Source organism: Beta vulgaris, chromosome 1, assembly GCF_026745355.1.
Source record: "Beta vulgaris subsp. vulgaris cultivar EL10 chromosome 1, EL10.2, whole genome shotgun sequence".
NCBI lineage: Eukaryota > Viridiplantae > Streptophyta > Magnoliopsida > Caryophyllales > Amaranthaceae > Beta > Beta vulgaris.
This window is the reverse complement of record NC_079202.1, coordinates 2,492,599-2,520,413: the sequence shown is the minus strand read 5'-3', so window position 1 is coordinate 2,520,413 and position 27,815 is coordinate 2,492,599. Positions and strand designations below refer to the sequence as shown.

At 35.3% G+C, this 27,815-nt stretch overlaps 2 protein-coding genes across 3 annotated transcripts; both read left to right on the top strand.

The window, feature by feature from the left end:
- Positions 1-2,704: 2,704 nt before the first annotated feature.
- Positions 2,705-6,592, top strand: LOC104901624 (hypothetical protein). The gene is made up of 3 exons (XM_010689216.4): positions 2,705-2,876; positions 5,794-6,213; positions 6,299-6,592. The coding sequence occupies exons 1-3, from the start codon at positions 2,829-2,831 to the stop codon at positions 6,509-6,511; spliced, it is 681 nt and encodes a 226-aa protein (XP_010687518.1). The 5' UTR covers positions 2,705-2,828; the 3' UTR covers positions 6,512-6,592.
- Positions 6,593-8,150: 1,558 nt separating this feature from the next.
- On the top strand, positions 8,151-27,202 carry LOC104901632 (hypothetical protein). 2 transcript variants are annotated; one of them, XM_010689223.4, is made up of 7 exons: positions 8,151-8,564; positions 14,028-14,078; positions 17,486-17,608; positions 21,271-21,515; positions 23,698-23,734; positions 26,460-26,517; positions 26,609-27,202. In XM_010689223.4, exons 1-7 carry the CDS (start codon positions 8,430-8,432, stop codon positions 26,683-26,685), a joined length of 726 nt encoding a protein of 241 aa, XP_010687525.1. In that variant the 5' UTR covers positions 8,151-8,429; the 3' UTR covers positions 26,686-27,202. The 2 variants fall into 2 exon arrangements, with proteins under 2 accessions (XP_010687525.1, XP_010687528.1); XM_010689226.4 differs by lacking the exon at positions 14,028-14,078.
- Positions 27,203-27,815: the final 613 nt, after the last annotated feature.

Here is a 27,815-nt window from a genome sequence, read left to right as displayed (position 1 = left end):
TTTGATCAGGTTTAGGGTAAACTAATAAAGTCCGGATGGAGTATATTAAATGAAAACTGACTATACCATATGATTTTCAATGCATAATAAGTTATTGCTAATCCGAACCATTCATATTTTTTTTAACCTAAGGGGGTGTTTGGTTGAGGGGTGTTAAGAAAGGGTAAGGGAAAGACCATTAATGAAACTCTTTTTTGTTGTTTGTTTCACCACTTTAATGAAACCCTTTACCTATTTTTCCTATTAGGTTACCCCCAAAGTCCTCTAAGTTGATTACCCCACCCCCCAAGGGTTTTGAAAACCCTTACCCCAACTCATTACCCTCCTCTCTTTCCTCTTGTGTACTGCTCAACTCACTTCAACAATTTGTTTCAATTTTTCCCCTGTGACCACTACGCCGACCCCAACGACCCCATCAATTTTCTCCCTCTTCTCCGGCGAGTTCTGTATTTTCTCCGGCGACCAATGCATGATTTCTACTCAAAATTTTGATTTTTATTTTTTCCGGCGAATGCAGTATAAAAAAATGCAGTAGTTATTCTATAAACAAATGCAGTAGATGCAGATTCAGTAGATGTAGATGAAAATTACGTATAAAGATGAAAATTTTTTCCCTGTGACCACCGTATAAATAAATGCAATAGATGAAAATTTTGATTTCTATTTGTTTTTTTGTTTGACTGTTCTGTAGTGTAGATGAAGATTTATTAATGGCATCTAGTAAATGTGATGTTTGTGATAAATCATGCAAACATTGGAGGTATTTTTGTGGGATTTGTGATGTTCACATACATGCTGGGTGTTTGCAGTGGCGGAGCCAGGATTTTCAATCAGGGGTAGCATAAAATAACTAACCAAATAACCCTTCATAATACTAGAACATGATTCACGTTAAACTACACTTATAACCCTTATAAAAATACGATACTATATTATTATTATTATATGTTTGATAATACTATATTATTTATACTTACATTATGAGAGAGTTCTTTCCATAAAAACTCTACGTACCCCACTACTCTATCGTATCCAACCATTTTGAAGCCGACGAATTTTCTCTCCCTTATAATGTAAGTGTGAAGAACTAAAAATAAGAAACTAATGAAAAACTTAACATTGATTTAATATATAAAAGGGTACAATATAGAATAATTAAAAAAAAAAAATCAAAGCTGCATTTTGAAAAGAAAAAAATATTTAGAATATAACGAAGAAAATGAAATAATACATGGATACTTTATCAAAAAAAATTCAAGAAGATTTTCTTATAACGCATAGGGCAAATCAAAGAAAAAGGAAAAAAAAAAAGAAAAAAAGAAATAAGAGGATGAACAAAAAGTAACATATAACAAAATGTTACCCAAGTATAATCGAACAGAAAAAGGAAAAAAGAAATAAGAGGAGGAACAAAAAGTAATGAGGCATAATCGAAACCTCCTTGTCTTTGGAAAGAGAAAAAAAACTAGCTTACCACTGCGGCAAGCAAGTTTCTTCAATAACATATTGCTAGGTTTTGTATATATTAGTTTCTATTTCTTTTTTCTTCTAGTCAATTTTTTTAATTTTTTTTTTAGGGGTTAGCATATGCTACCCCTTGTTACTTAGTAGATCTGCCCATGGGTGTTTGTCAGGCAAGAGTAAGACTAGTGATGATGATGAAGGTGGATTTGGTGAGGTTTTGGGTGAGATTGTTGTTGGTATTGCTGAAAGTCTTTGATATGAATGATTTAGAATGAAGTTTTCTTCTATGATCTTATTTGATGATTATGTCAAACACTAATGAGTCCTAGGAAGCCAGAATGAATTGCACATTTATTTTTGATTGAAAACCCATTGGGTTAATGTGAAGAACATGGTAATCAAGCCTACAATTCAGGATGCATTCCATATACTCCCTCCGTCTTTTATTAGTTTACCCCTTTTGACTTTTGACACTATTCACATACATGACTTTGACTATCTTTTGTAATTTGTATTTAAGGAAAATTATAGTCATGTGAGATCTTGTTGGATTCGTCTCGATGTGTATTATCCAAATATCAAATTTTTGTAATTTTTGCTTATCGAAAATTAGAGATATTAAGGTTCAAATTAGTATCTCGGCAAATGTGCCCCAAAGAAAGGGGTAAACTAATAAAAGACGGAGGGAGTAGTCAATAAGATCGTGGAGACGAACTTGGTCAATACATATAGGAGATAATAAAAGGAAGATGTTTGATTATTCATTTAAACGTGTATGACTCTGGTGTTTTAGACAAGTATTTTGTTGTGGTTTTAGTTGGTATTAACATTGCTAAAAAATGGTGTTTTGAACTTTTCGTGAAATGAAGTGACAAAGTAAACAAATTTGACCATAAGCAAATTTCAAAATGGTACTGTTCAAATAATATTTTGAACTTTATATTGTAAAACAGGTTGAATGGGTACAATCATAGGTCAAAACAACTATAATCTAATAAACTGTTGATTCCCTTTCTTAAAAAACCAAACAGTCACAAAGGGAATCAGGGAGTGTATCATTTCCTTTCAGGGTTGGAACCAAATAGACAGACAAAATAAGGGTCATTCCTCTCGTTTATCCTTATAACCCTTTCTGGATTCCTTTCTCTTACCCTGCGCGAACCAAACGCCCCCTAAATTCCCAAAATTTTCCCCACAACATACATTAGCCTCAACCAAAGCCCAAACATAATAGCCAGACTGAATTCACTTTCCAGATTCCTAAAAATGGGCACTCCTTAAAAAAAAAAAGGCCCAACTGTGTGTCTCTTGGTTGTGTGGGATGAGGAGATAGACGCAGTGACACAGGAGCAGCCGGCGAGAACATGGCGGTGGCCTTGCTGCCCTCCACAGTTTCATTCTCCACTTTTCAGGTTTTTCGTTGTTTTGCTTTTCTTTAATTATGACTCTATTGCTACTCTATTTTCTACTGTTTTACAGTCATTTTCTATATAAATAGATTTATCTTTTTGTTTCTAGCTTCAACATTTGCTGCTTTATTGCTGAATATATTGTTGAAATAATTAGATTGATTTTATAATTATGTACCTTTGATTCTTACAAAAAAAGAAACATTTTATTGGATATTTCGAGCTGAGTATTGAAACATATTATCTGGGTTTATTGGAAAGTTCTGTGCAATTGTTTGCAACTTTTGATATCGAAACCATCTTTGCTATCAAGTGAGGTAGAATCAAATTACCAAGTTCTTTTGTTTCACTGAAAATGATTTTTTTTTTTTTTTTTATATATACCCTTCATGCTCTGTATCTTTGTCTAAGAAGGGAAAAACATATTTTCGAATTTAGATGCATTGGGCTGTTGGGAACATAATTTCAGGAGCAGTATGCATTATGTTAAAATATGCAAAAAAAAAAAAAAAATGATGCCTAAACTCTAAATATTCCCAGTAAGAGTATTAAATCATTAGTAATCTTGAAAGCTCGCCTTTTAGGAAGTTATGCAAGGGAAAATACTCGGACATCATAGGCTCGTCAATGGAAAAAAGCGCACACATGTCTCGACTCTCAATAGAGATTGCGGGATCTCTTTAATAGGAGTCCTAGCATCATGAAATGAGAGTTCGACTTGCCTTGCCTCAAAATTTAGGATTCAGGGACCGTGACCTAAATGTGGACACTAGGGAACACATCATTTGAAGTTTCGTAACATATGCTTAATCAGAATAATCAAAGTCTGTGATGTTGGAAACAGATAGGAAGAGAGATCACCTTTTAATTGCTGTCTAATTAATAAATCTAATACAAGTAGATTTTACTCCTTTAAGCCTAACATTACCGTTTTCCCATCCTCTCTCCTGTCTTTACTACTGGTTTGAAGCAGTAGCCAATATGAAGTATTAGATTGCAGTGGTAAATCGTAGGTGGATTCCATACCCATATCTTTGTCATATCATATACGGAGGTGGTAGCCAAAATGCCTAGTCGACGCTACATGGATAACAATTGGAAGCAAATTTCCTTGATGCATTCCAGCCAAGAACAGCAGAATTTGTTGGCAAATAAACAAGAGCGGCTTCAAATGCAGTCCAAAAAAGTAGTTTACTTGCAGTTTTTGTCACTTAACATAACAGCAAATTAGATACTAAGTGATGTACCAAACAGTGAATAGGCAAGTATGGCCTGAGTCTGTAAGCATTTGGCGGGTAGACATTAGATTAGCAGATGAAACCCACTGGATTGTTGACTCTTGTTAGGCTGAGCACCTAGTGGAGACCTAGCTTCAAGGTCCAAGTCTAAAATAGTGTGGTAATGTACTATAATGAGTTTGATCATACTAGATGAATCTACAAGCTAGGATTAGAATTAAACCCAGATAATGGACAACATTGAACAAACCTTGTTTAAGAATTTAGACCTATAGTTAGCACGAGTGCACGACTGATCTCATGTAACTAAACCTGCATTAAATAGTTGGGATGGTAAAGCAGATGATTATAGGCATCCGAACGCGCTCATTTCATGCAACTTTGTAGTGTATAAACTTTGAACTAAAAATCTATAGTCTATGGGTTGCGGCGAGCATTTGATAATGATAATGACATAATGTAGCCTGCTAAGTTCAAGACTCCAAAGAGAGAAGTCATATTGTTTATAATGTGTATCCTCCTCCTGCAATATTGTCACAGATGAAGCTGTGTTTTTTATCACTTCATTATGCATGCAGATTATTTAAGCAAAAGCTGCAAACTTAAACAATGAGAGGGGGCGGGGTTAGGGTGAGATTCAGGCAATAATGTCACAGATGCAATGTTTTCTATCCTTTCATTTTGCAAATTATATAAGCAAAAGCTGCAAATTAACTATGAGAGGGGATGAGGTGAGGGTGAGAATCAGGACAGCTATAGCATAATGCCGTAATCTAGAAGTGTTATGAAAAAAATTCAAGAAAGGGTTATTATTACATTCTCACATCCTATTTAGAGAGGAAGAATAAATGTTAGACCCTACTTTTATATTCTAATATGTAACTCATCAAATGATCAAACACATACCCTACATTGATTAGTACTAATGATGGATTAAGGAAGAGATTTTGTTCATACTTTGATCGGAACTAATTCAGTGAACATCTATGAATTTTTGGTAAATTTGGTACTTTCATCTTAAAGATTTACTCGCAGCACCATCATTTTGTTGCCTTGGCTACTGAGTATGACCTAATTTATGGCACTGATTTCTTTCTTGGCCACAAATCGTCTATCTGTTCATAAATGCCTTTGAATATACTTATATATGAACATGTGAACGTTCTTTTCTTTTTGCAAAAGGTAAAACTACCAAGAATTGTAACTTCCTGTTGCATAAAGTGGTGATTTTCTTGGCTGTTGTGATGAACATTGGCTCCTTGAATTCTCCCATCCCAGAGGGTGAAAATATATCATGAAAAATGGCCTATGTACTATATTATATATTCACATTGTCAAGTCAAAGAGTAAACATTTGTTGAAATATGCCTTGAATTATTTGGCGCTAAAATTAACGAAGAGTGAGGGTCTATAATTAACTTTTGCCTCTGTTATTCTGTAATATATACTCTCTCTTCTAAACTTACTAAAATCAGTTCTCCCTGCCGTGTGGACGTAGCTCAGTCACGTTAAATCCTTGTGTCAATTGTTCAATAATTGTTTGTTTCGTTAATTGCTTTTGTCACAACAACATTCATGAATTATATATTTTTCTCTATTCTTCTATTTCTTTTTTCCTGCTCTGTTTAAATTTCTCTAAACCATTCCAGAAACTTTTCATTAAATTTCTCATACCCTGGCAGGTAAAGGCATTTAGTGCTTCTCCATTTCAACCTCAAGCATGTAAGCGGACTTGTGCTCTCCATCGGAATGTCTCTTACTATCCTTCATCCAGAAAAGTTACTGCACAATTTGGGATACCTGATAAAGCAAAGATGCAAATGAATCATTTTAAGGAGCGATTATGGAAATCTATGCCTTATCCAGTTAAAGATTTTCCATGGAAGAAAGCGGAAGACCAAGTATTGCAACGGTTGCTGTCTCTTGGCCAGGAAGCATTGAAGTGGTCTTTCGTAGCCTGGTTCTTATCGAGCTTTTTGTCAGATGTTATAGTTACTATATCTAGAAATCAGGAATTAGTCATGCCTTTTGGTCTCTTCGCTGGCTCCTTGATGTCTGACTTCATGAAAGACACATTGGAAGATTTGTTTCCACAGCAAGAGGTACTATGTCGTGCTGTCATCTTACATCTATCTTTTTCCTGACTTTCTTCATGGCAATCTCATTGTTTGATATTCTTCCGTGCAGGTGAAAGGTGTAAACTGGAATTTTCTGGGCATTGCTACTGTGTTCGTTGTTCTCAAGTTAATCTCGACAGCTTTTGCGAGTCAGCGCTGGATGTTTCCTGTGCATGTAGCAAATGGTGGCTTAATGCAAATTTTGTGGTTATGGAAAAGATCTCAGGACAAAGATGTAGAAGTGCATTCACAACTGGTAGAGACTGAAAATACTGTTCCTTAGAGCTCTATGAACATAAACGTAGTATGTAAGATAACGATGTCAAGAAACGACTAATCTCAATAGAATTTCTCTTCAAATCGATTCTAATGGCTATCATCAGTTCTTTTGCCGTTCTAAGCTGCAATTGTCCTTTCGTTTCTTCCATTAGTTTAGAGATTGCGCATTGATGTTGCATGGATGTCAATTTTCTTTCTATGATCTTGATTGGACTTGTTTGGAAAGAACCAAAGTTGAATCTGGTTGAGATGAAGTCATTACCTTCTTCTTCCTCCTCATTTGGAAGTTGGAGCAAGTTGGCATTTCACCTTAACGCGCACCAATCTTCATTTCTAGGGAGAATTGCAGTCCAAAAAATTGTTTACTAATAGATGGCTGAATAGAGGAAAATGACTTATGCAACCCTTCGAAAGTGTGAATTGTTGTGAGTAAAATGGGACGAAGGGAAAGATTATGTTGTTTCGAATGTTGTTTTAGGTTAATTTAGTATTATGCATGCTAGGTCCGATATAAGTATCAAGGTTGGCCTAGTTGGTTGGAGGCCTTCTCCCATTTATTTGTAATATATGCACTCAATTTTCTTTTTGCACCCGGTTTTTGAATCCACATAGTTGAAAATTTAATTTTCTTTCTTTTTTTAATCTACAAACTCAAGAAATTGATGGAGTGTAAAAATACTCCTTGTATCCTAAGCTTTTTTCAAATTTACATGGTACCATACAAATTACAACTAATGTATATCAAATTTTGTCTGTTACTCAAGTGCAATCCCAATTCCCAATAGGATGAGAAACACTTGGTGTCAATGTGGTGTAGTCTCCAAGAGACTCCAATGCTGAAATTCAAAATCACCCGCAATGCAAATTATTATAGATGAAGTTGGTAAGTTTGTTAGTCCAGAAAATAGATTTAGATTATTTGGAAAAGGGGGCTTACTTTTCTATGGATGAAGAGAAAAAGGAAGTCCAAGGAAAAGAGTTTCGCACGCTCATTTACTCTAGTAATTGTCTTCCCTCGTTTTACAATGTGAATTTACCAATTCGTCCTTGGTAGAGTCACCAGGAGACTCCACCACATTGACGTCCAGACAAGCTCCAATAGGATAATATTTGGTAAGATGTCTTATTGGTGTGCAATTAGCATCTTCAAAAAAAAGTGCCTAGATTACTAATCCTTAAATATTTACATCATGAGATGAGGTCTTGCATCAAGGATCGAGAATAAAATATTACCCTGTCTATCTTATTTTAGTTATCATACTTTCGAATATAAAAAATAAGGAACATCATTTATTGTTATTACTTGACCAATAAAAATTAAATTTAGTGACATACTCACCCGTCCTCAATTAGTTTACCCCTTTCTTTGGGGCACATTTGCCGATATACTAATTTGAACCTTAATATCTCTAATTCTCGTTAAGCAAAAATTACAAAAAGTTGATATTTAGATAATACACATTGAGACGAATCCAACAAGATCTTACACTATATTTTTCCTTAAATACAAATTACAAAAGATAGTCAAAGTCATGTATGTGAATGGTGTCAAAAGTCAAAAAAGGTAAACTAATAAAAGACGGATAGAGTATTAAATATTTTTATTGTTTAATAAACTTGACAACTATTTTGACACTTCCTTAAAAAAGAAATTTTTGCAATTAAAATGAGATGGAGGAGTAAAACATTTGATCACATCAGATCAGTATGAAATCTTAGGTGATATGTGTAGTGAGAATTGAATTCCAAATTCTGGTATATATCCATCTATTTGTAAGGCGGTGAAAGGAATTAACTCAATTTGGGGAATCAAATTACAAATTCGACGTGATAAGACACAGGATCATGCGATTAGGGTTTTCGATTCGATTCTCATCAATTGCTTGGAGTCCTTGAATTTGGCAAAATTGACATGCTCAAACATGGCAGAAGGTGACGATTTCCGCAGAATTACAAAAATATGGGCTAACTCTCCTAAAGAAGAAGATAATGGCAAGAAATTGTGGGGCAGCATTGTGCTCTTCAGTTTGATTGGCGCCACTGCAACTACCTTTGCTGTATGTATTGTCAATTTTTTAGTGCTATACTATTTCTTCTTATTTTATGTGCATTTGATTGAGAACTATAAATTTATTGTTGATAAGGTGGTTTGGTTACATAATTTTGTGTGAATATGGAACTCGTTGTGAATTGTCATGCTCAATGCTTAATTTTTTTCTGCAAACGGGAAAATTTTCAGATTGTCTCATAAGGTTTGGTGGATTTACAAATTCTATTGATTTAGGGTGCATTCGCTTCGCCGGAATTTGATTGGATTGAGCTTATTAGCCTAATTGAACATGATCAGCTCCGATTAGACCTTAGCAACCATGAAACTTAGTTTTTCCAAGTATATTTAGTTTTTCCAAGTATATAGAACAAACCTCTAGTAAGTGGAGGATTCAGGACTTTAGTCGTGAAGTGCCAGTGATAAGTTATGAGACTAGTGATTTGGAATGGTAGTATCGACAGTTAACACAATAGTTTGAATTTTTTAATCGCTGAATGGGAAAAAGCTGAAGCTTTATGTTTCTTTGGGTGTCAACTCTCAATGTCACCCTTGCCTCAATGTAGTCCTCCTCCACTGCGGCTTAGTTACATAGATTTTGCTGATAATTGAAAGTGGGAAAGCTGGATGTGCGTAATTTTGTTGGTTATGATCAAATTTTGCAACTCTGATTGCTATAAAAGCTGCTAAGTTCATGAGCTTAGCTCTAGATCTTTAATCTCCAATTTTATTCATGCTGGTATCCATGCTAGGAAAGACTTGTCTTTTAAGTGCTGGAAAGTTCTTTCATCTGTGCTGGGTAGGAATGGGGTTTAAACTACATGACTTTTTCTTCCCACTCAATGACATGAAGGCTATTCCACCACAATGGTATCGGTAGGAATTAAATGATCAAGTTGTGTTGGATGCGATTGCTTTGCCTTTTATACTAGATATTAGATCAAGAATTAGCTTCACATGACACATATGCAGATATTTTGGTGGTAATACTTGGTTAGTTCCTTTTGGGACTAAATGGTGTCTCATGTCACTGAGAGACTTGGTGGTTCAGACATGGGTAGTAGCTAGTTAACCTATAGTTTATATGTCCACAGAGAGCAATCACCATAAGCCATAATCAATCTTGGCTTTCTAGTTTTTTGTATATCTTCTCTCTACTCTAATACTTTCGTGTAAGTGGGCTTGAGGATGTGATGGAAGATTTTCTTTGGTTTGGGGTTGTATAGCATATAAGTGACCTCTTAGTGAGCCAGGGCTCGAGCAAACTTATGGCAGAAACTGGTTTAGGTTTGATCACCAGAATTCTAAGAGACACTTTTACTTTGCCAATCGTAGAATGGCGATGGGATGTGTGTTATGAACCCACCTAAAGACATGGCTTACTTGACTTGTGGTAGAAGAAAGGGAAATGGAAATTCAAAGAATTAATTGAATTCAGGTAATTAAAATAAATTTAATTACCTATTTATTTGTTATGATGTCAGAATCAGTTAGCTATTGTCAGAGTTAGTTTTGAGTCGCTGTATAAATAAAAGGGAAGAGAGGGAATAGAAGAGAGCATTCTGAAAATTGTTGAGAAAATTTTGTTGTGGGAGTGTGCTGGATCACTCGAAAATGCAGCAGGTTGTAAGCAACCTTTAGATCAACTTATTAGCAATATAATAAAGATCCCTCCCATTTTTCTGTGTTAATTTGTTCCTTATTTATACAGATTTGAGTTGAGAAATTCAGTTCATTCCAGAGTAATTCATTACTTTGTGGGAATCTCATATATTGATTTTAAAAACTACACAGTTGTAGTTACAATAGTAGAAAGGTTGTGATAAAAGACTTGTAGTTAAAGTGTATTTCCATGAGGGCGCAGAAATATAGTCTTAGAATATTGCTTTTGCCGGGAAATGTTCATGTTGCTTTCTTCTTGAACTCAATTTCTTCTGAACAGGCCTTCAGAATAAAGTATACTTTCATGAAGTTGTATAAGATGTTGTACTAAAAGTGGGAGCCTTGTTTCTGGCACCCACCTTTGTAAGTTTGATTTTCCAATTTCCACGTACGAGCTAGAAGTTTAATTTTAATCAGGAGTTCATATGAAAGCCTCCCTTGGCCTGCTCTCTCTCTCTTTTCTAAATTTTTGTTATAATCTTTTGATTAAACCCCTACTGTAATTGTAAATTTATTCCATATTCTCTAATGCGGTTTTAATGCTAATAGAGGCTAATTATATATAAAAGCTACATGTAAACTTCTTCAGAATCCTGTATTCTTCTCCTTAACTCCATTCTTCTCATTATCTGGACCTTGGTCGTGAATATACCAAAGACAAATCTATTTCATGTTACACTATTTTGCTGATTATGTTCTCCCACATCTTGACTTGTGTTATGTTTTTGAAGTCGTTAGTATAAGTGTAAACTGTAAAGTGCATATACTATTCCACATCACTTTTTCTAGGTAACTGAGTTTCTGTGGGATAATCAGGTGGGTTTTGGTTTTGTCTATGATGCTATTCTAGATCACTTTAAGGGAAGTTGTGTTACACTTGGGCTTGAGTAGGAAAACAAGACTAAGGCGTGAAAATTGTACTCCTCTGTTTCACTAAAATTGTTACACTTTGTATTTTGACACAATTTACATACTATACTTTCACATTACTTTGTGAGTTACATGCAATGAGAAATGTAGTAATTTTGGATCTTGTATGGTACGACTCAGTATGTATTTTCTATCATTTTTTAAAAATACAGTTCTAAATGCTCAAATTTCTACATTGGCAAGTGTGAAAAGTCAAAGTATAACTATTTATGTGAAATGGAGTGAGTAGTGAATTTGATGTCTCAAGTTCGGGAGAATAGAAATTTTCATATTGCACATGTAGCGCTGAATCTATTGCGGATCTAGTGCGTTACTCGGCTTCCCTATGGGAACATGGTGCATATAATTCTTACACGTATAGCGCTCAACCTATTGCGGATCTATTGCACATGATGCTTTTTCACTATTTCTAGGGTTAGGTTATGCTATTAGATTATTATGGAAATTTAGGCTGAAAAAACCTCTATGAACACTTCTTTTGTCAAGAACTACCTTATAGAAAAAAAGATTTTTGGAAACTACCTTTTATGATACTTTGGTGGCTAAAGGTACCATCCACCAGATTCCAACTAATTGATAAAAATACCGAAGTCTTTTACCTCCTGTTCTCTTCCTTTTCCTTGGTTTTTTTCTCTCTCTTTACCAGACTTTGGGTTGTGAAGCACCCACCACTTGCCCTCCCTCTTAAATTAAATTTTGAATGATCCTGATTTTTTTTAATGATTTTATTGAGATTACTTTGAAATTTTGTAATATGGATTAGCTATGGTTATGGCCTGTATCTCAGCTTAAGACCCATGACCTACTCCGCCCTTTATCACTGATGATGCTATCATGATGAATTGACTGTAAGTGATTCATTTTAGCTTGCTTCTCCGATTATGTTATAAGTACTTTGGTGTAGATTATGTTCAATAGAAAAGCACTTTGTTACTCCGACACCTTCAGTTACCTCAGGTGTCGTGTTGACTTGTGTTGTGAAAAAAATGATAAACAAGCTTACTAGTAACAGTATAACTGCAGAACACAATAAAGTACACAACAGAATGTGGAGGGTAAATTGTCTTCTTCATGTGTTAATTTCACATACAAGTCATAGCCATAACACTTACAGGAAGTGTGTCTCACCCTTTGCTTCTGTACAATTTGACCTCTTTTTTTTCTCCCCCTATATAGATTCAGAATAGGGAATAGAGAATTAGAGACACAGAATAGTGGGTTATTATCCACATTATTTCTGCTGTTTGTAACTCTGTGTAGTTGTGACATATACAAAGAAGAGGAGGATGTGCAAATCAATTAGTTGAGCTTGTAACTTGTCTCCCTTTTTGTTTGTGGCCACCAAGGCACGAATGAAAAATTGTGAAACTGTTTCAAAGTGCTCAAAGGCAGCCCTACTGAAAATAAAACTTGATGCCTAGGTACCGCAGTAAATTTGGTGAAGAGCAATAGGAAAACCTAAGGAACAAGGGAGAGAAAAGGAAGATTAGAGGGGGAAAAAGTCAACACCAGTAAATTTAATCACGTGACAGAATTTGGTTGGCGGTACCGTTTTGCCGCCAAAGTGTCATAAAAGGTACTAAGGTAACCAAACTTTTTTTGGAAGGTAGTTTTCGACATAAGAAAATATTGAATAGGTTGTTCTGGACAAATTTTCTTTTTCATTATCATTTTTTGTTGGGTGGGTTTGATGTTCACTTTTTGATGTTTGGAAAATTTGCAGATTTTTTTAATATACTGCTTTTTGGTCTTGAATGAGAATAAGAATTCTGTTATGAAGATATGTAGTTCTGCTAAGAAGTTAAATGCTTATTGGTTTTAGTTGATATAGCAATATGCTAGAATGGTGAGAGAATTTTTTGGGTTTCATCGTTTTAAAAGTAAGAACGTATCTGACAGCTCTTGGCTGCACGATGTCGTTTACTTTTCTTATGCAATCTCACTATTCTCATGTCATTTGATTCCACTTCATATTGCTTTGAATGCTTTCACTGATTACCTTTGCATCTTTTTTAGTTAAATATATTCTCTCAACAATTTATGACCTAACTTATCCTAGGAATAAGTGGATTGTAAGTTTCAATAGTGACTAATACTCCCTGTGTTTTTATATAGTTGTAATTTGATTTTCACATGTGCCAAGCACAACTTTGACCATTATTATCTTTAATCATCCATTAGTAGACATTTTTTTAAAAATTGATATCTTGATAATATACATTGAGGCAAAGTTAATTACATTTTACATGCTAAAATTTAACTTTATATATTAGTAAAAAATGGGTCAAAATGGAGTATATGAATAGTGATAGTCAAAATTTTCTTACTATTTAAAGACGGAGGATTTATTTTTCATCAACTACACAAGTAATTACTAATTAGTGAAGTATATATTTGTCGAACGGATGTAGTGGGTTAAAAAAAGTTCTAACATGGCGAGTTATCATTACTTAGTGGAAAAGCGGCAAGCAAGATCTGAATTTTATATGGCGTTCTTCTGTAACGGGGTTTTGCGGAAAGAGAACTCCAAAATCTGGAACCTTGAGGTCAATTTTTATTCCAGAGAACCCATTCTCATACTATAAGGCCATTATTGGTGCAACAAAATAACTTCCTCCATTTTTTCTATTGATGTTAGATATATTTCCAAGTTCCTAACTTTTGTTGAAAGAATTGTATTTCATCAAGTCATATAGTTCCCTAGCAAGCCCAACAATTGGTTTTTCTTATAATTGCTAATTGTCATGTGGAACAGAAATATGAGTATTTTTAGCAAAGAGACTGCCAAAGGCCAGAAAAATCATTATGACAAAAAAAAAGATAATTGCTTGCATGTATATCATATGTTTCCTTTCCATTGAAGTCAATGAAAATATGACAGGTTGGACAACTGAGACAGTTGGGACGAACTGTTGATTGGCTTTCTTCCCAGGTAAATATATTCCTTCATGTGGTTTTCTAGTTAGTATTAACTGCTTCATGGAGAGGATTATGAACTATGTTACCTGGACTCTTATACCCATGTCTGACACGGGTACGTGTCCAAGTGTCTGACTCGGCTAATATATGAAAATTTTCAATGATTTTGGCCCAAAATGAAGTGTCCAAGTGTCTGCGTCCACGTCCGAGTGTTAAGGATTCGACATGGGTACTTGAGGTGAATTGAAGAGTCCATGTAACTAAGATTATGAATGAGTGATCTTTTGTTGCCACTTTTGAATTTATTGGCTCATTCTCCTTGCGCAATTCATTTTGCAAAAAGTTTTAGCTTGGTCAGAGTTGTTAGGTTTATCCTCTTGCCTTATCAAGTTATTGATAATTTACATGTTTGTGACACGAGCTTCTATTATAAACTAGTGATTTTGCTTTTACCCTCTCAATGGTCCATGATTGACACTTAATATTAGAGGGTTTTGAAAAATCTGTGCAACATGTAATTTATACTGACTAATTCAGTTTTCCAAAATATACTGAAGAAGCCATTGAAATGCAATATATTAGTTCGGCATGGCTACATATTAGTAGGAATGCGTTGATACAGCATTGACATGAAGATCGCCCAATATTGGAGGCTCATTTTTGGGAGGGGTAAGTGGAGGAATAGATTGACGACGCAACCTTTCCCCTGTCGGAGCTGTTTATATTGACCTTTAATCCATTACGTAATGACTATCTGCTTGTTCATAATGCATAAGAAGTGTATATACTTTGATGGACCATATTATTGTAATCCGTTATTGTTTAAAAGCCAAAGGTTCTTGTTTTAAAGAAAGATGGTATATTTGTTCACTTCCTTGTCTCCTAGGTGTTAAGGTTAAGGGAAAAGGTTTCATATGCAGATCGCAGTGTCTTCCCAAAAAGAAAAGTCATGGCACATTTTGGAGACTGGGAGGAGAATTATTAGGCGTCTTACTTTTGTTTTGGAAAAGTTTTTTGCTATGTTGGGAAGAAAAAGAGGAAAATGTTTTATTACAGAACACTGTCTAGCATTTGAATGATGAATAATAAGTATTTTTTTATCATTTTCACTTTGTTAGCAAAATGGTCTTGTATACAAATCACTAAGTATGGGCCAAGCTTTATAAAACCCTGGAAATTATCTGGATTCCAGAAGCAGGCAGAAGTTTTAGAACTTAAGAGGATATAAAATCTAACTTAGCAAAATCACTTCATGGAGATGATAGAGAAGCTAATGGAGTCTGACTCTAAACAGCTAAGGCATATAAAGTAGGAAAAGAACAAAAATAGTGGGGAAGAAAGGAAGCAGAATTCGCCAACATAACATACACACAGCTTTCTTGTCACCTTTTCAGTTATTTTACCATTGGCTCTAAAAGCAACATCTTTTACTGCTGATGTTGGTTTGTTGTCTCTTCCCAAAAAAAAGAATATAATTGCTTTTGACGATGGCTCATAAACTATGGCATCAAGGCAAGGCCTTCAGTCTGTAGCTTCCTCTTTTTTGCACTTGTTGTACCTGATGACTATTCGGGCTCATGTTTTAAGTCCTTCCCACCGTAAATGTATATTCAGTGTCAACTTTGGACTAGACTATGTCAGACAATATTAAGCACTCTTTCTCAATTGCACAATCTTAAGTGTACAGTTGGGAAGCTGCTGCCTTTCGTCTTGCATGAGTTAGTCAGTTGGGAGTTTCTTCAAGCATGCGAACTATAAGTTACGGTATCTCTAGGCTTATTAACTCCATTGGGAGTAGTTATGCACCAATAATCATTTGTGTGTTGCAATTTCTACTTGTAAGCCATTATATGCTGAAAGTTGCCTGATTGCAACATTTATTAAGAGCATGCTGAGCCCTAAGATCTATCCCGAGTTTTTTGTTGCACAGGATCACCTTACTCGTCGGAGTTACTTCTAAACCTAAATATGACGAGGGTATTATCATGCCTGCCATATATAACTTCCCTTATTGTAAGCATGCAGACCAATTGAGATGAAATGGAAGTAGAACCATTACATAATGTATTGCTATTAAACCACCTAGTGGCGGCACTTAAAAAACAGTTCAGAAGGTCTTGAAGTATAGCTATTATCAACTTGTAAGCATTCATATTCTGGAATTTCCCTGATTACAACAATTACTCAGAGTAAAAGCATATGGAGCCCTAAGATTTTATTCACTGTAAATTTGCACAGGATCCCACTATCTCGTAGGAGTGTCTTCCAAACAATGACCAGAGTATCCTCATGCCTGCCATATAACTTTTTTAAGATATCAAGCGCAGAGACCATTCGGAGCTAGATGGAAGTACCATCATATAATGTATAGCAATTAATCTATTTGATCATGACCGAGTTAATATTAAGTCAGAAGCTCGTTGAAGTCTGGTCCTTAGAATCTAGAAGTTCTTTGAAACCCGGCCCTTACTCCTTTCTAGTAATGCTATAACTCTCTTAGGCGTTTGGTCGATAGTGGTATGGGTTTAGAATCAAGAATGAAATCAAGGTGGTATAGGTTTGGAACTTGATACCTAATACCCTGTGTTTGGTTTTATTTAGGTGTGGATTTTTTTCTTTTATTTGATACCTAGAGGTATTGGTATGAGCCATACCTACCTCCACCCTTGGGTTTCTGAACCCCTTACTTTGTGGGTTTGAGGTATGGGTTTTAGATATATCAATTTATTAAACAAACACTAGGCACGGGTTTTGCTCATTCTGAACCCATACCTCATATCAGAATCATATGAACCAAACGCTCCCTTATACTCTCAGCATTATCACCTTATAGTTAATATACGCCTTTCCTGTTGATATCATTAAGGGTCTGTTTGGTAGGCGACACTAAATTATGGTCACAGTAATGAATCCCGTAACTTGTATAGAAAGTTTAATGTCAATGTTCATGACACCGAACTTACATCCGAAAACATTTGTTTTTCTTCATAAATTTCTAGTACCAATCAATTACACCTCTAAAGTGGTAAGCAATTGTAATGAAAGTTTATGAAGAAAAAATAGATATATGAGATAGACAAGGATTACCATGGAAATTGGGATATGTCCTGTCTTGCTGGGATTGTTTTTCAACCCTTATATTTGTATTTTGTTCTCCTTATTTGTGCAAATGATTTGCTTGAGAGGATGTGTTGCTTTCTAATTTGGGTTAACTATGTTCATATGCTGCTTCTTTTTTTAGTTAGTTGAGTAGTATTTGATTTTATTTCAATTGAATTACGTTGTTATATATTGTGAACTATGAAATAGCTTCTATTGGCCTCCTAGCAAAATAAGGATAAATTGATTTACCTTCGTAGACTTAAAATGAACAGATTCTATTCCATGACTAACTCTTTGGCTGGTGCTTCATTTCATTAGTTGTCCAGGATGCAGTCAGGGAAAAGAGCAAGTGGTTCTTTTAGATCATCTTTCCAGGAGGAAGCTCGGAGAAGGTACAGAAAGAGGATGCAAGAGGAATATGAAGAAGAGCTGGAGAGAGTAGTAAGATCTTCTTCTATTGTGTTTGAGTATAGGGAAAGCTTGGCAAAATTATTAGTGATGCCGAATGGATTTTTTTTGTGTCTGCTTGATCAATTGTCTACTTAACCGTTAATAGAATTAGATGCTTCCATATGGAATATTTGAATATATCTGATTATGTCAATCTCTTATTTTCTTCAGCTAGATTAAGGGGGCGTTTGCTGGGGGGTGTTAAGAAAAGGTAAGGGAAAGACCATTAATGAAACCTTTTTATGTTGTTTGTTTCACCACTTTAATGAAACCCTTTACCTATTTTTCCTATTAGGTTATCTCTAAGTCCTCTAAGGGGGCGTTTGGTTCACGCAGGGGTAAGGGAAAGGAATCCAGAAAGGATTACAAGGAGAAACGAAAGGAATGACCCTAATTTTGCATGTCTGTTTGGTTCCAACCTTGAAAGGGAATGGTATACTCCCTGATTCCCTTTGTGACTGTTTGATTTTTCAAGAAAGGGAATCAACCAGTTTATTAGATTATAGTTGTTTTGACCTATTATGATACTCATTCAACCTGTTTTACAATATAAAGTTCAAAATACTATTTGAACAGTACCATTTTGAAATTTGCTTATGATCAAATTTGTTTACATTGCCGCTTCATTTCACGAAAAGTTCAAAATACCATTTTTTAGCAATGTTAATATCAACTAAAACCACAACAAAATACTTGTCTAAAACACAAAACATGTCTACAAATAAACATGACAAAGTTTTAATGTACTTCAAATACAATTACTAGTTCAAAATAACATTTCTTAGCCATGCTAAAAACACCACAAAATACTTGTCCAAAACACATAACATTGGTCTACAAACAACCATAACAAAGTTTTCAAAAACTACAATGCAATTACTAGTAGTCTTCCATAGACTTGCCATCATTTCCACCAAGAAGACTTTTGACAAATATGCCTTTCAAAGCATCTGGACACTTAGAAAAAAATTAACCACTTGTGTGGTTGTGCAGTTAAGATTTGAGCTACTCCCAAAGCTTGTTGGGGACTTACACCTTCCAAAGAGAGTAGTTCATCTAGCACTTTTTCACTCTTTTCAGCTACTTGTCGCTCACGTTCATCCGCACGGGACATCACATTAGCCATGGTAGAGAGATGAACATTCATGTCTTTCGTAAAAGCTTGCAAGCTAGCTAATTCAGAACTAGCACCACTTTCACTTTCTTTGATGGAGGGCTTAGATTCAACCGTTTGCGTTTCATTACCACTAACAATAGTATCATCACTTGAATCAACCGTAACTTGCATAGGAGCAGATTTCTCCATATTGCCAATAGCATCAACAAAACCCTCGGCCGGTTTCCCAGTGGCATAATCCTTGCAATAAATCTTCACCATTACATTCAAATGAGGAAAAGCATGTCCATACATGTTTTTGCAGTTTGGATGAATCTAATAATTTAACAAATGAAGTTGAAATAAATTATATATATGAAAAAAAAATTCTATATACGTTATCAAATTTGAGGTTGATACCTTGCAGTACTCATAATAGACTGTCCTCTTCACATAAATCATGTGTTTCTCATCATCCCACTTGAACCCACTCGTATTTAGCATTTGAACAACTTGGTCACAAGTGTTTTGAGCCTAGAATCAATGTGTGATAAAGCCTTTAAACCACATCTAGGAATAGTCTTGCCAATGACCTCTCCTAAGTGAATCATGTAACCATTTCTAAAGCCATTATCGCATTTCCAATGAGGATCAGAAGCTAAGTTAGACAAAGCAACTACAAGAGCTTTATCTTTTTCCGGAGTCCAAAAGCGTTTGTTTTTCCTTCTTCTACCTCTACTATCCATCCATCCATCCATCCATACAAAAATGCTAACTAATCATTATCAAAGAAAATCAATACCATCCAAGATTCTAAAAGAAATACAAGAGTGAATTCAATTCATACAAACTTAATCAAAGGTTAATTCAAACATGACATAGTAGCCTAATTGATACAAATTAAAACAAGTTCACGCCATATGTTCCAAATATCAACAAAAAAAAACATAAACGAGATCTTTCGGTGTCTAGCTCTCCAATCGTTAAACATAAACGGATGAACTCAAAGCATGTTCAATGATTGGAGAGCTAGACACCGAAGGATCTCGTTTATGTTTTTACGAAAGAAAGTGAAGTAGCTAGTTTGAATTAGCTAGCCTGCAAGCTTTTACGAAAGACATGAATGTTCATCTCTCTACCATGGCTAATGTTATCTCCCGTGCGGATGAACATGAGCAACAAGTAGCTGAAAAGAGTGAAAAAGTGCTAGATGAACTACTCTCTTTGGAAGGTGTAAGTCCCCAACAAACTTTGGAAGTAGCTCAAATCTTAACTGCACATCCACACAAGTGGTTGAACTTTTTAAGTGTCCAGATGCTTTAAAAGGCACATTTGTCAAAGGTCTTTTTGGTGGAGATGATGGCAAGTCTATGGAAGACTATTAGTAATTGCATTGTAGTTTTTGAAAACTTTTTTATGGTTGTTTGTAGACTAATGTTATGTGCTTTGGACAAGTATTTTGTGGTGTTTTTAGCATGGCTAAGAAATGTTATTTTTAGCTAGTAATTGTATTTGAAGTACATTAAAACTTTGTCATGTTTATTTGTAGACATGTTTTGTGTTTTAGACAAGTATTTTGTTGTGGTTTTAGTTGGTATTAACATTGCTAAAAAAATGGTATTTTGGAACTTTCGAAATGAAGCAGCAATGTAAAAAATTCGATCATAAGCAAATTTCAAAATGGTATTGTTCAAAAAGTATTTTGAACTTTATATTGTAAAACAGGTTGAATGAGTACAATTATAGGTCAAAACAACTATAATCTAATAAACTGGTTGATTTTTTCTTAAAAAATCAAATAGTCACAAAGGGAATCAGGGAGTATACCATTCCCTTTCAAGGTTGGAACCAAATAGACAGGCAAAATCAGGGTCATTCCTTTCGTTTCTCCTTGTAACCCTTTATGGATTCCTTTCCCTTACCCCTGCGCGAACCAAACGCCCCCTTAGAGGACCTTTTCTACTATTAGTCGTTAAGAAGTACATTTCTTGAGTTGCTTGTCCATACCTCTCCAATAGCTTGTTAATCCCAATCTCTCTTTGATTTTTGCACCCTGATGCATTTTCTATTACATTTGATATATTGGTGAGAGCATTTTTTAGTTCTTGCTTTGCGCTTCCTTCCAGGAAGAGGCATGGAGGAGGTTTTGTCCATGGGCGGGGTATGAAGAAAGGGAAAGAAATATTTGCTTATTGGGTTCTTTTAAAAAATAAATTCTTGGTAAATTTAAGTTGAAGCTGCCAAAAATCTTATTTGGAGTCTGCTTCATTGATTATTAATTCACTATTATATCTAAGTAATGAATGTTGTTAGTTGAAGTATATTATATATCAATATGGTTCTGGAATGTTAATGCATTCTCTTTGCAGTCAATATGTTCGTATAATTTGCTGAGTTCCTGATGTTTGGTGTCTAACTTAGTTTAAGCTGGTGCATTTTCTTGTAGAGAGTGAATATGCTTTGTTCTATTCTTTTGGCGTGTTACTTATTAGTTTTCTCTTACACTGCTAGTTTCAGCCCTTGTTAATGGTTTACTTCGTAACTTATCTATTGTTAGGAGCGTATACGTCGCATGCAAAATGTGTTTAACAGAGAAAGAAACAAGTTTAAAAGAAGCTATGAGAGCTGGAGAGAAAATGGAGAGAACGGGACTGGTACATATCATCAGCATTTCCAGCGGGAGGATTGGTATTGGACAGCTGAGTCATCCTTCAGAGATCGGAAGACAAACTATAAACAGACGCCTCAATACAGTGGAACTTATTCTTTATCTCGCCACTATGCAGTTCTGGGACTCGACAGGTAAAGAATCAAACTTATTAAAATCTATTCGCTACATGGAAAGCAAAAATAACGAGTTGATGACAATAGAGTCCTTTTTTATAAAAGAGGATAATAAGTTAAAAACAATAACAGGAGCGTATACAACAATGTCAAAGCCTTATTCCCACTGTAATGGGGTAGGCTCCATGAGTCGATTTATATCCGGTGGTCATTGAAAGAGGAGCATATAATTGGGGGGAAAGAAACTCCATACAATAGAAACCTAAAAGGGATGCAATAAGCTTGAATCATATTGAGTTGCCCTCATATTAGAGATCAATATTGATTTTAAGTTTTATGATTATTTGATACAACAAATATGCTTGGGACACTGTCTTTGATCCTTGCTTTGGAAAGCTGCCATCTTTCCAAAGATGATGTTAGCATATGATAATTGATCCCCTACTGCAAAAGGTCGCCGCTGAGAAGGCTTATTAAATGGAGTTAGAAATCTAGAGCTGGGAAAATAACATTCTTCTTCGCATTTCTTCATTGTTCTGATACTTACCAAATCATGGCTGTCATTTTGGGCCTTTGGTTTGATTATGGCCAAGTAATATGCATCATCTGATGTTGCCATGTTACTGATCCCTTGAGGGTAAAGTTGACCTCTTGTGTGAAGACATGTGTGATGTGTCTTACATAACACGGCGAAAGGGAGTGTAAGTGCCTTCTTTAAACTCCCCTTTTGCCTCCTTTTGCAAATGGGTCAAGACAGGTGTGAGGTGTCTCACGCCTGAGTACCTAACACAGCCCATAGGAAGTGTAAGATCTTGTACAAGAAAGCTAAGTTTGATGGATTTTATGAAATTCAAATATGAACGTTAGTCGTTAGACCTTGGTTGTATGTTGATAAGTGTGGGTTCCTTTCTGTGTACTGTATTATATTTTCTGAGTCCTGACAGAATATGTGAATGCCCAGATTTTATACATGTGAACCTAGCCAGTTTACTAAATTGACTTGCCAGTCTTTTTATTGAACTACATTATATATGCATGAGTAATTCTTAAACAGATTTGAAAGAATTATGACTGTATGAGTGTGCTTCAAGGATCATTAAGTATTATAGATGTTGTTTTGCACATTGCTATTTTGATTAGAAGTTACACCCATTATGGAATTGAATCACTATTTGAAGAAATGGAAAGAGATTCTCTTTCTTAATAAAAGTGAATGAAGTATCTAATCTTTGTACATTTTGATTCTATATGGAATGTTAAAGAAAAGAATGTTTCCTCTATTTGATTACTGTTTATAGAAGTTCCATAAGTTGATGATATTAATGAAAGGTTACATGAATGGTGTTAACACTATGTTTGGATAGCAAAATGGAGGGAAAGGAAGCGGAAGGAAAGGGAAGGGTTAGAAAAGATTGAGCTTGCATTTTCCTCTGAAAATTTTCAACATGGGAAAGATTTTGCTTAGTAAGAGGGGAGGGAAATGAATCGATTTAACTCTCTTCCCTTCCCTCACGCTGTATCTAAACAAGGGAAAATCAATCCTTCCCTTTCTCATCTCTTGCTTCCCTCCAAATTCTCCTCTATCCAAGTAAACTAATTGTGTAGCTAAAAAAACATAATGTTACTTTTTGGGAAAGTTCCTCTGGACTGATCATCCAAAGGGTCTTATAAACAAAGTATGGCTTTTGAATTTTAGGGATTGCCCAACTGAAGAAGTGATAATTGTAGCTTCTGGACTTATTGCAGTGCTCAGTAGTCAGTACTCGACCAATCTACTGGATAAAATTGCTCTTTTAACTTCTGGTTTTACTGGCTATGCTGAACCAATCTGGAAGGTTGTAGAAATATTTGGTTTCGATGCTGTGGGTTTGGAAGATTTATTCTCCTTCAAGTTGAGGATTAATACATTGCTGTCAGGAGTAATTATATTTCGGCTTGAGTTAAAACTGTGGAAGGCAATAAGTAATGAGTAATGGCACAATTGAGTCTGTGGACAGGGCCTGTTAGATATACCCTGCCTGATAGTTATTTTCACTTCTCCGTGGGATTGAGCTGATTGGACTTCCACTATTGTCTTTTACCATGAGCAATTTATATTCGGCCATTTATACCTCCAATTTTGGTTATACTTCTTTGTTTTTAATATTTGCTCTCACAAAGTTATTTGTAAATCTTATTCATGCTAAGTTCTTAATTGTAGGTCAAGAACAAAACCATATACGGACGATGAGATTAAGGTACTACATTTCACATAATTCTAAATTATTTTATTTTAATGCAGTCTAAATTTCTATTTGTTGTAACCTCTCCCTTTTTTATATTTTTGAAGGTCTTGTGAACTATCGAGTGTTTGTTTGCAATATTCATCCATCAGTCCATCACTAGATAGTGGTTCCTTCATTTTTTACTTTTTTTAATGTTCTACTGTCCAAACACCAAGGAGAAGATGAGAATAGCTTTTGGGGCTATTCCACTCTCTCGAGGAGAGAGAAATACTAAGATGAAATTTATGGGGTTAACTAGGTCCCATGAAGTGGGTTTGGAAAATTTTGCATAAGAGAGAGTAATATGGGGAAAAAAAAATCATCACCCAAAAGGATTAAAGTAAAAATGCGTAGAACCAAAGGAAACGGGCAAACGGCGATAGATTATAGGCCACATCTGATGAAGGTGCCTTTTTCCAGAAATTAAGTTAGAAGACTATATGTAACCTTCATTATTTAGAAAATTCACATCTCAACCATGTCATATTCTAGATTTATTATTTAGGTACACATGGAGTAGTTTTTTACGTGCTAGCCTTTGTTTGAACACAAGTTTCTTCAAATATTCTTTATAAGTGAATAGTGCGCGAGATAAAGCTAGTGTTTCGCTTTATAATTGCGAGATTTGCTATTGAGGACGGTCAACAGACTTGACTGTGTTATGTGAATATTTTCTATCGTATTCCATGTATACATGGATTCATGCTCAGAGCTCCCTGTGATCAGGCTAGATCTGTAAATAGTGTGCAAGAGATTTGTCAAGGAGTCCCCCAGTACTATTTACCTATGCTAGGAGGCACAAAAAGAATTATGATGGCTGAGTCATTATAATTGTTTTTATTGCTTTTATTTACTATCAAACAGCAATATGATTGTTAGGGGTCTGTGCTGATGGCAGAAAGTTTTTAGATTCTAGAAGGTTGATAGGAGGTGTAATCATCAACCTTAGTTTAAATAACAGAAATGTAAGAGAGAAGAGGCATGCATAAAATAGTGGAGAGAAACCTTTTGGCAGAGAACCACAATCCTCTCGAAAGTATTGTGGGTTATATTGGTTTTGCTACTCTGGTTCTATCAATACAACATTTATATGTTGCCTCTAATTCTTCTTTTATTGCTTTTGAGATCCTAGCTCTTAGCATAGTGACACTGGTGTTGACTGGAATTAGCTAGCTAGCTAGCTCTTTTCTTTTGGTGGAAAACCCCATTGGGATACAGGTGGTGGTGGTTGCAAACAACTAACTAGCTGTTCAAATATGCCTACTGTTTAGGGCTCATATTCCAACCTTTTTTGTGTGAAATGGACGGAAGGGGTTTGAGGAGTGTGAAAATACAAAGAGACTACGAAGCGTTGCTGACTGCTTCATTGACTTGGGCTATGATATGGTTCTTTGGGTTCATTATGGACAGAAATGTTTGGTCTTAGTAGCAGAGATTTAGCTGTAAATTGACGAGTCATGAAGCTTTAATGGACATTGAAAAAATGTGGTGGGCGGTTTCACAATGTTATTATTCAAGAGGTGTAACTAGTGGGAAAGTGGAAACTACAACTAGACCTAGAGAGCTTTGCTGCTGTTCCTTTGAATATTGGGCTGATCTAAGCTCCCCCAAAATACAATAATATACTTCCTCCGTTTTTTTTTTACATGTTACACTTTCTATTTTAAGAAGTTTCAAATTAGATGTTACACTTTCATTTTGGGTAATAACTTCTCTCTATCTCTCTCCTATCACATGTTCACATGGGACCCTTTTGTTTGCTTTGTCTCTATCTCTCTCCTCTCCAAAAATTGCGTAGGAGTCCGTGATTTTAGAAGTGTTACATGTAAAAAAACGGAGGAAGTACTTCTATTTCAACCATTTTCCTTCTTTTTTCGGGAGAGAAGGGGACATCAAATAATACTTCATAATTTTTCTTGTGGTATTTGGATATTGTTATTTCCTATTCAGAGTTTGTGGATCATGCCAATCGTCTTGCCAATGAAATAGAACCATCTCTCCGGGAAAAAAGACAGAATCTGCCACCTCAGATGTAATTCATCTTATGATCTCATAGCTGGAACTTTTAAGCTTTAAGTCTTGATGACCTTTTGGATCATGATCAATTTATTGTTCATACATCTGCTCCTAACAATGTGTTTGTTTAGCATTTACAGAGTGAAGGGAAGGGACTCAGGAAAGGGGAGGAATGAGTGGGCTTTCATTTTCCATTAAATTCTTGAAACATTGGAAGGATTTGATTTATTAAGGTAGAGGAAGTTGGAACCAGTATTTTCTATTCCTTGCCCAAGTAATAGAAACTGAATCCCTCACTTTCCTGCCCCTTTTCCTTCGCTCATCCAAAGTCGCTATAAGAGATGCTTTATTCTTTTACTACAGGGTTTTTCATATTTTTCTCGTTATATGTAAACGAGCTCTTACTCATGTTTAGACTTCGGGAAACTAAAGTTATGTAAACAAGTTCCTATGCTTAAATATAGAGCTCGAGCTTCTAGGTTATCTACATTATTATTATTGGCTTTATTATTGCTTTCAATTTCATCTATAACTTTAGATTTAGGGGAATATAAGCATGAATTATTTATGCAGTTTAATTTTGTCTATGATATTACCACAGTAAATGCATTTGGCTGTTGGCTCTTGTCATAGATATTTTTCATCAGTAGCTATAATGGCGTACTTTTTTTTCGCCTTGCAGTCAGCCTTCAGGGCAAAGGCGTTGGAGTTTCATCCTGATCAGAACCAGGATAATAAAGGTTGAGAAGTCCTTATTCCATAGATTAGCATGTTTCCTTTTAGCCAACTCTGTCTTTTGCTGCTCGCTGACACATACCTTTGGTGTTACAGATGCTGCTGAAGCAAAGTTTAAAGAGGTATTGACATCATACGAGGCTATAAAATCTGAAAGGAAAGAATCTAAATAGAGAACAAGTAACATGTACAACAGATCACTGATTAGTGCAGAAACGAGTCTTCTATACATTGAGCTATTTGGTAAACTAGCTCGGCAAGGCTACCTATCTGTTTCTCTGCAATATGTACCGTGCTTTCTGAAAGTCAGAGAGCTAGTGTTGTAATCTAGGATCCTCCTTGTTCTTTCATTGATCAATTATCAGCCTCCTAAAAAATGTGAGGGACTAACGTGTTGCTAATGCATCCCTCTCTCGCTTTACAGGATGTGAAAAAATAAAAAATCCCATGATCCCACTACTGTATAAAGCTACACCTTTTTGTATGATGTATATTTTGGTGATCATCAATGTTATAGTGCCTTAATGAATCTTCTGTTGTAGGCTGTATAGCATTCACCCATATGTTCAAAACAGTAGCTAGTTCATTTTTCTAGTTGCTAAGAAGTACATGTTATTCAGATGTTGGCTGGTTACACATTTATGTATATGTGTTGATATGAAACTCTTTTATCCTAATTACATTCTTCTAGTTGATGTGTGTGCATGTGAAAGGGAAAATTGGTGTATGTTCGGGTTTCAGAATATTATATAATGTAAGACGCGAGTCAATTGAGATCTCATGTCTCGTTACCAAAAATGGTGATGTGTTATAAGGAGAAGAGATTGAGACATAGGATCAGACACAAAATAGAATAGAGGATCTTCACTGGACTCAAATACCCTATAGAACAGGCAGTCTTTCAATAATGCATGTTAAAGGGAGTATCCTCACTGGTCTCGAATTGAACACTCACTGGCTTCAAGTAGATTTCCGGAATCTCTTGCGTATGAGCCTACGCTTCACATAAAGGGAATTATCTGTCGTGTGGAAAACCTTCTCCAGGCTCCATGCATGACATAAGTTAGATAAATTGCCTCCAAAAGTTTAAGTTTATTGCATGTGGTACGACATCTGGCGTCTACTTTCTAGCCAATCCTGAACAACACAGATTGCTACAGTACAATGTCAACAGCAACAATTGCACATAATGCTTGAGGCACTCTTTGACCCTCTCATCCATAATATGTAAAAGATTAATTCACATTAGCAAATCTGTAAAAGATTCTTTTTTTTTTAAAAGTCACACTAGGAACTTTTCTCT